We start from the raw sequence: 8,849 nt of genomic DNA, 5'->3' as shown, positions 1-8,849 counted from the left end.
ACATTATAAATGATATCTCAAAATTCTTTAATCTTTTCACACTCTCACCACATATGCAATTATGTTCCAATCCCTTTTTTTTTGCATCTCCTGCACTGCTCTGATCTACTCTTGTACATTTTGCCTAACTTGGCTAGTGTTAAATGCCATCTGTATATCATTTTCATTACATTTTCTCTTAGGTTAGTTCATACCATAAATTTGATACAGTGGTGCCCCGCAAGACGAATGCCTCGTAATACGAAAAACTCGCTAGACGAAAGAGTTTTTCGTTTTTTGATGTGCTTCGCAAGACGAATTTCCCTATAGGCTTGCTTCACAAGACGAAAACGTCTTGCAAGTTTGTTTCCTTTTTCGTAAAACCGTTAATACCCAGGGTGCATTGCTTGAAGAGGTGCAGTTGCGACTTGACTTCGAGGAGTAACTTATAGCACACGGTGTGGTAGCCTTTTTTTGAGGTTTTTGAAGACTTTGGTGATTTTTGAAGCTTTTCCAAAACTTCTTTTGCAGCCATTTGGTAAGTTAAACTTTTAAAACTTTTTTGGGTTTTTTTGGATTTTGGGTTGGGGTGTTTGGAATTCAAGGACTTGGTGCTGGGAAGGGGTTTGCAAGAATCTGGAAGCTTGTGTGGTTTTTTTCTGCATTTTTATGATTTTTTGTGACCGTTGGGCCATGTTGTTGTTTTTTTTAAAAAAATTCTGGGTTTGAATTTCTGTGTGGTGGCTGGCTGGGGGAACAGTTGGGGAGGGGTTTGCAACAGTTGGGGAGGGGTTTGCAATTTCTGTGTGGTGGGTGGGTGGCTGGGGGAACAGTTGAGGTTTTTGAAGACATTGGTGATTTTTGAAGCTTTTCCAAAACTTCTTTTGCAGCCATTTGAGGTTTTAGAAGACTTTGGTGATTTTAGAAGCTTTTCCAAAACTTCTTTTGCAGCCATTTGGTAAGTTAAACTTCTAAAACTTTTTGGGGGGGTTTTGGATTTTGGGTTGGGTGTTTGGAATTCAAGGACTTGGTTCTGGGTTTGAATTTCTGTGTGGTGGGTGGCTGGGTGCTTTTGAATTTTTTGGATGTGAAGCACTGATTCTTTTTTCTTTTTTCTTTTTTGAGTTTGCGAAGGTAGGAGCTGTGCTGCCATGGGACCCAAGAAGACTGCTGCTGCAGAGGCCGGCAAGAGGAAGAAGGAGAAGGTGACGCTGGAAACGAAGAAGGAGATCATCCGGAAGCACGACGGTGGAATGCGTGTGACAGACCTCGCCAGGGAGTACGGGAGGAATCCACTGACCATCGGGACCATCCTGAAGATGAGGGAGAAGATCCTTGCAACTGATGCAGCCAAGGGAGTCACCAGGATCGTGAAGAACTGCCCAGCTGTTCTGGAGGAGGTCAAGAAGTTGCTGCTCATCTGGTTAGAAGAGAAGCAGCGTGCAGGGGACACAATGACTGAGGCCATCATTTGTGAGAAGGCCAAGGCCTTGCACGCAGACCTCGTCCGGGAACAGCCAGGAACCTCAGGCGAGCCAGAAGTCTTCAAGGCAAGCAGAGGTTGGTTTGACCGGTTCAAGGCAAGATCTGGAATCCACAGCGTCATCAGGCATGGAGAGGCTGCCAGTTCTGATGTTCCTGCGGCTGAAGACTTTGCAGCGGAGTTCCTGGAGGCTGTGAAGACGGAGGGCTACGTTCCACAGCAGGTCTTCAACTGCGACGAGACCGGGCTGGTTTGGAAGAGGATGCCCAAAATGACTTTCATCACACAGGAGAAGGCCAAGTTGCCTGGCCACAAGCCCATGAAGGACCGCCTGACCCTGCTCTTCTGTGCCAATGCAAGTGGCGACCTGAAGATCAAGCCCCTGCTGGTGTACCACTCGGAGAAGCCACGGGCCTTCAAGAAACACAAGGTCGACAAGGAGCAGCTGAGTGTCATGTGGCGATCCAACAGTAAGGCTTTGGTCACACGTGTACTGTTTGTGGACTGGGTCAATCTTGTTTTTGGCCCTGCTGTCAAACAGTACCTGCTGGACAACGACCTGCCGCTGAAGGCTTTGCTTCTGATGGACAATGCTCCTGCTCATCCTAAAGGCCTTGAGTTGGACTTGTTGGAGGAGTTCAGCTTCATCAGAATCATGTTCCTGCCACCTAACACCACGCCACTGCTCCAGCCGATGGATCAGCAGGTCATCGCCAATTTCAAAAAACTCTACACCAAGGAGCTTTTCAGGCGATGCTTCGAGGTGACTGATTGCACCACCATCACCCTGCGGGAATTCTGGAAGGACCACTTCGACATCGTCACCTGCTTGAAGATGATCACCACAGCTTGGAACGGGATCAGCCAGAGAAATTTGAATTGCGCTTGGCGCAGCCTGTGTGGCCGGACTGTGTGGCACCAAGTGACTCTGATGCACTAGAGTCAACAGTGGTGCAGGACATTGTTGCCTTGGGGAGGACCATGGGCCTGGAGGTCACAGAGGAGGACGTCAGCAAACTGGTGGAGGAGCACGACCACGAGCTGACCACCCAGGAGCTGGTCGAACTGCAGGCAGAGGCTGCGCAGGAGCAGGCCTCGCTGGAAGAGGAGGAAGCAACTGAGGAACGGCTGTCCTCCAAAGAACTAAGGGACATTTGCATGAAGTGGAAGGATGTGCAGGCTTTTGCACAGCGGCACCACCCTGACAAGCACGTGGCACATGACCTTGCGAACACTTTTGATACGAGGGTCATGTCGCCTTTCAGGGAGGTGCTGAAAAGGCGGATGAAGCAGCAGACCATGGACAAGTTCTTCAGCAAGAAGCAAAGAGTGGAAGAGGAACCTTCTTCGAGTGGTCCCCCAGAGTCTTAGAAAATGTACTGTACACTTTGTTGATTTTTAAATGTTTTTCTGTCATGTTTAGAAACTTAATTTATTGTTCCTTCAATTTTTGAAATGCTCTTTACAGTATGTGTGACTTTAAAGAGCAGTTAATAAACTCTTGTTGTACCAAATTTGGCTTTGTTTGGCCTTTTTTTGACCATAGGAACACATTAATTGATTTTCAATGCATTCCTATGGGATTTCGTGCTTCGCAAGACGAAAAATTCGCTAGACGAAAAAACTCGCAGAACGAATTAATTTCGTCTTGCGAGGCACCACTGTATCAACTCTCCACAATTTCCCCCACTGACTCATGTAGATATTATACTCCAGGTCCTGGGCCCAATGTATCATAGATCCTTTCACTTCCTCCTCCACCGCTTGAGAACCGGTGGTACCTTTAACATGTGTTGCCTTTCCTGCAAAATGAGCCTAGGGTTATTAACATGGAGATGACCAACTTGGAATTCAAAGTTTACTTTGCTTTGGAATATTAGTGTTTCAAAACATCACCACCGTTCTTCCAGATATCGTGCAGCTTTACCGAATGCTAACCTCTTTCCTATTGAAGAACTGCTTTCCCTTGTTGGAAGTGGCTTACAGATTGGAGCACTTAAAATTATTCATACACAAAAGTAGAGGTTGTTTGCTCCGCTCCACATCTGTGGTTTAGGATCCCTGGGTGTGGCAGCTGATGAAAATTCATTCACTTCTATTTACATAAACCACACAGTGTTTGCCTAAGTGCCATGAAGCCTGAAGAGGCCAAGAATGATAAAGAATTTAAGTAGAATGATTCCCTTGTGTCATTAAGGGAAACAGACAGATGCTTTGACAGCATACCTTTTAAAAAGGCTTCATTAAAATCACTTTCCTAGCTCAGTCATGCTTCTGTCATCAAATTATTTTTATGTACTAGTTCCTGGGTATTTCTTGCCCACATGACTAGTGTTTGATTTGTAGGCAGGGCAGTATGTACGTACACAAAGAAAATAGTCAAAATTCTGCCGTGGAGCTCAGACAAATTTCTTCCCGCAAACTCTCCTTTATGAATTTGATGTTGAATAGTCTCCAGATAGATTCACAAAATATTTGCTATCTAAGATTTGATATTTTTGCTAGGGTTGTCATGCAATGGTGTGTAGTATTTATTTATGACATGAAATGGTATCGGTGGATTTTTATCTGCATGGAACACTATGTCTCCCACAGAATCCTAGCATTTTGCAAAGGATTCTTGGAGATTTTCTAGGGTGCAGACTCAGTTCACACGAGGTGTTGTTTGCCCATTGCACATATTCTAGAAAATATCCAGTGTTCTTTCCAAAGGGAAAAGCTTTTGCAATGTACTAGGTGTGGTGGTGGTAGAAGCAGCAAAAGCTGAGTATGATTTCCAGAATTCACTGCCAGTTACAAAAAAAGACACTGCTCTGAACTTATACTTAATTGTTTAGAGTGAAAGAAAATGCACATGGAAGTGAAGCACTAATGGGAGAAGCAAAGACCGGACAGGCCCAGTTGCTCTTTAGAAACTGCATTTTAGATATTGCAGGGGGGAAATGGGCTTAAAACACCCTATGCTGAGCTGAAAAACTCAACTACAAGTTTTAACAGGTTTGTTCAAGCTTGCATGAGTCCGGCATACTGGCATTCCTGGGTGCATCTGTATTAGAGCCATAGGGAGAAATGTTTCACGCCTCCAAACCTGGTGCAAAGATGTGTTGTGCCTTGCTTTGGTGCTCTTGTTCCTTGGAAGTGAGCTATGCAAAGGGAAAGAGGTGCAGTACGGACAGGACAATGAAATGTGCTTTAAATGCAGGGTGTGGATGTGACCGAAGTAACATTTGTGGTGGATACACATCCAATAACAATAGCAACTGCAAGGGGATCCAGCTATCTTGAGTCCCAACAAGCCACTTTATAACCCAGATCTGGAGAAAGTGAAGAGAAAGAGAGAGAGAGAGAGAGAGAGAGAGAGAGAGAGAGAGAGAGAGAGAGAGATGGCCTCTATTAGCCCAGCAGATCTCCTTGATCTATGGACTGTTGTGCAAAACTGTAACCAGGAATCAAGGCAGAAGGAATGCTGAATTAACGCCAACAAGGAATTCTGCCCATAGACCCAGATGCCATTGTTGGCTTCACTGATGACGGAGAGTGGGGGGAAAGAAGCACAGACATTTGGCACTTGGCTGGTGCAGCTGCCTAGTTTATACCCTACAAATGACCATACAGATTGGCTACGATGTGAGAGCATTTTAAGGCAAGATGTGGAGAATGCTTGGCAATTCCAGAAAGAGCCTAGCAACATCCATCGCACCTGAGGTAGGCTAGGATTTTCTGACCCCTCCATAATCCTCATCTTATCTTACAGACTTTGGGAACAGATTCCATTTGACTTCCAAGGTACAACTGTATTGGGAGATTTAAGGTGGAGAAAAGGAGGCACTTTTTCAAACAGCACATGATGCTTAAATTATGAAATTTGCTCCCTCAAGAGATGGTGATGGTCACCACTTTGGAGGGCTTAACAAGAAGATTAGGCATATAGATGGAGAGTAGCACTATCTACTCCCTGTTGTGATGGCTCTGTACTTTCTCCAGTTTTGGAGCCTGCTGAGAATTACAAGTGAGGAGAGCATTGTTGTGCTCAGGCCTTAGCTATTGGTTTCCCTTAGGCATCTGATTGGTCATTTTTCCTGCAGATCCTTTTTTTTAAAATGCAGTCATGCCCGGGGCCAGTTTGTAATATGGTAAGGGGATCCCATACTTAAATCCCATACAATATGCACAAGGTTTTTTTGGATGTGCTTGAAGTGGCTCTCTAGCTCTTACCAGATGTACATCAACTGACATAACACCAACACGAGCTTCTCCATCACATCCAATGCAGAAAGAAGTTTTGAGCCAGATGCATCACATTGGCAGATTCCTCCCCCCCCCCCACACAAGGGAATTTAAAGTAGATTGATAAAGAGGCCTCACCTCCTATGCTGTTCATAGACATTGCTTTTGCCCCATTGTTAACTTTGCAGGTATTCTGAACCAATTCAAAACCCTTTGAGGCTTATTTACTTGATATGACTGTGGGATGAAAATGCATACCATAACTGGTAATTCCTCTTTCACAGGAGATATAACTAGGGTACCTTCAGCTGGGGGCAGGGAGGAACCCAGCAGTGAAGAAACCCCAAACATCCAACTCTGTAGGAGCTAAAAGCCACCTCTGTCTCTTGCTTTGTTGAACTCAAGAAAGTCTACAATTACTCTGTGGCTCTTATACCTCATTCCAAAGTGCGATGCCTGCAAGACGCTTCCATGCCAGAGTCTTATTTCTTGCCTCTGCCATTTTCAGATGGAAGTTACACCTCTTACTCTCTGCGAAAACATGATCAGATATCCCCACGACAGAACTCGGCAACAAAAGAGCGCCGTTGATAAGTGACAACTCTGACAGGCGCATTTCGAAAGTGGATTCGGCTTTGTCATTATGCATATAAAACTTTTGCAAGGGGGGGGGGGAGCAGAGCCATTCTTTCTTTTTTTGTCATTTTGCCAAAGTCTGCCTCAATAAAAATTGCTCCAAACATTGTTATCTTTCAAGCAGGGAGATTCAGATACCAGTATATGTTTATTTTGCACTGCTTTTGTAAATGTTTAATTCTTCGGTGGAGCTTGCAAAGAATTTGATTCTGCAAGGTGAGGAGGATTTCCCCCTTTGTGACACAGACACAGGACTGCCTGACTAATTTCCCCGGGTCCCTCGCTTGCCTGGTTTTGCTCTGCCCTTGCAATCCCACCCCCCGCCCTGAAAAAGTGGCACCACATGTCTGATCACGTTTCCTATGGGTTTACAAATGGAGAATGCACATAGGAATATAGGAAGCAGCCCTATATTAATCCAGACCTACTGGTCCATCTAGCTCAATATCATCTACTCCAAGGGTGATTAACTAGTGTCTTTCCAGATGTTGAGGGACTACAACTCCCATCATCCCTGACTATTGGCCTTGCTGGCTAGGGATGATGGGAGTTGGAGTGCAATAGGGTCTGGAGAACCACAAGTTCCCACTCACCTCTGGTCTACACTGACTGCCAGTGGCTCTCCAGAATACCAGACAGGTAGTTGGTCTCCCAGCCCTAGCTGGAGATGCTGGGGATTGAATCTGAGGCCTTCTGCATCAAAGTAAAGGCCCCACTGTTGAGCTGCATATCCCTTTTTATGCATGGCCTGCTCCAGGTTGGAGCAGAAGTTCTCCCAGGTTTGAGTGGCAAGCAAGGTGCTGCCTGGGCCCCAAGTAAGGCGAAGTCCCCTTCACACCACCCACTTTTGGGCCACATCCAAACCATGCATTTAAAGCACTATGATGACACTTTAAACAGAGATGACTTCCCCTGAAGTATTCTGGGAAATGTAGTTTTTTAAAGGTGCTGATAGTTGTTAGCAGAGCCCTGTTCTCCTCCCAGAGCTACAACTCCCAGAGTTCTTTGGGAAGAGCAGTTGATTGTTAAACCACTCTAAGAACCGCTGCTCTCTTTCCAAGGCAACACCGATATACATGCAGTAGGTGCGACTTTTGCCTTTCAACGAGTGTAACATTTGCTGTCATGGTTCTATCAGGATGTCCCCATTCAGCTCGTTTTATGGAAAGAATGTTGTGTGACAGCCAAGGACTTCTGGGGTTGACCTAGACAGTTTGCAAATGAAGCCCTTTCTGCCTTCTTTGCCAGCCTCTGGGGCTAAAAGTCTGCTTCTTCCGTAGTCTCTCATCTGCTTTCTGACTTGGCCACGGAGAAGCAGGTCAGGTTGATTCCTTTAAGGGTCAATGAAGTGAATGGCTGCAAATGAAAAATGGAGGGGTTAATTTTTGTTTTAATTCAAGAGAACATCTGAATTTAGGATTCTGCACTCTGAGACTCGAAGGTTTTCAAGAGCCAATTGTTTCATTCCTCCATAGGCTAAATCTTACAAAGGAAACAAGTGTCTTCAGATGCACCCAAATTCATTTTGAAGGATTTAATTGGTAGAAGTACTTTTATCAGAATACCAGAGTCACCATGATCCCTGCTGGATCGGATTAGTCCAAAGGCACACATACTCCAGGAGTTTGTTCCCAACATTGTCCAGTATGATTCCTTTGGAAAGCCCCAAGTAGGCATGGATGTGATGGCCTTCCCTTGTTATTCTCAGCAGCTGATATTCAGAGGTATAGTGCCTCTGGCCATGGGAGTTCCATTTAGCTATCATGGCTTTGAAAAAGAAAACCATGGATAATTTTGAGAAGTGAAGCTTTCCTCTTCACTCGGTTTGCATCCTTGGCAATGTAAGGATGTAAGAATCTGACCCTAAGAGTGGGGAAATGTCTTAACAAAACATCTTAAATGAAAGCAATCTGTACCCAGCTGGGCCATGCATCCAGATATATGAGTTACTTATTTCATATATTTATATACTAAAGGTAAAGGTAAAGGTACCCCTGCCTGTATGGGCCAGTCGTGTCCAACTCTAGGGTTGTGCGCCCATCTCACTTAAGAGGCCGGGGGCCAGCGCTGTCCGAAGACACTTCCGGGTCACGTGGCCAGCGTGACAAGCTGCATCTGACAAGCCAGCGCAGCACACGGAAACGCCGTTTACCTTCCCGCTAGTAAGCGGTCCCTATTTATCTACTTGCACCCGGGGGTGCTTTTGAACTGCTAGGTTGGCAGGCGCTGGGACCGAGCAATGGGAGCGCACCCCGCCGCGGGGATTCGAACCGCCGACCTGACAATCGGCAAGTCCTAGGCGCTGAGGTTTTACCCACAGCGCCACCCGCGTCCCACATTTATATACTACTTAATACCAAAAACAGTTTACAAATAGTCACAGTTGGCATCTAACTAATGTGCCCCACCAATGCAAGGATGTATGTTTGCTCAATGAAACATCTCTCCCACCTGTGACCCCCCCAGATCTTCTCTGGAGGGGTAGGGGAACTCCTGGAACAGATTTAGTTCTGTTCCACAGACA

The 8,849-nt window shown here is 45.6% G+C and overlaps 1 protein-coding gene across 1 annotated transcript; it reads left to right on the top strand.

Moving 5' to 3' along the window:
* Nucleotides 1–205: 205 nt before the first annotated feature.
* Nucleotides 206–5,906, top strand: LOC310709795 (tigger transposable element-derived protein 1-like; the record flags this gene model as incomplete). Its single annotated transcript, XM_083509835.1, has 4 exons — nt 206–517; nt 870–937; nt 1,105–1,932; nt 5,878–5,906. Exons 3-4 carry the CDS (start codon nt 1,131–1,133, stop codon nt 5,904–5,906), a joined length of 831 nt encoding a protein of 276 aa, XP_083365961.1. The 5' UTR covers nt 206–517; nt 870–937; nt 1,105–1,130.
* Nucleotides 5,907–8,849: the final 2,943 nt, after the last annotated feature.

The sequence above is a fragment of the Podarcis liolepis genome, assembly GCF_965112155.1.
Source record: "Podarcis liolepis genome assembly, chromosome: 6".
Classification (NCBI taxonomy): Eukaryota; Metazoa; Chordata; class Lepidosauria; order Squamata; family Lacertidae; genus Podarcis; species Podarcis liolepis.
Note: the sequence above shows the minus strand (reverse complement) of the source record. Positions and strands in the feature narration are given on the sequence as shown.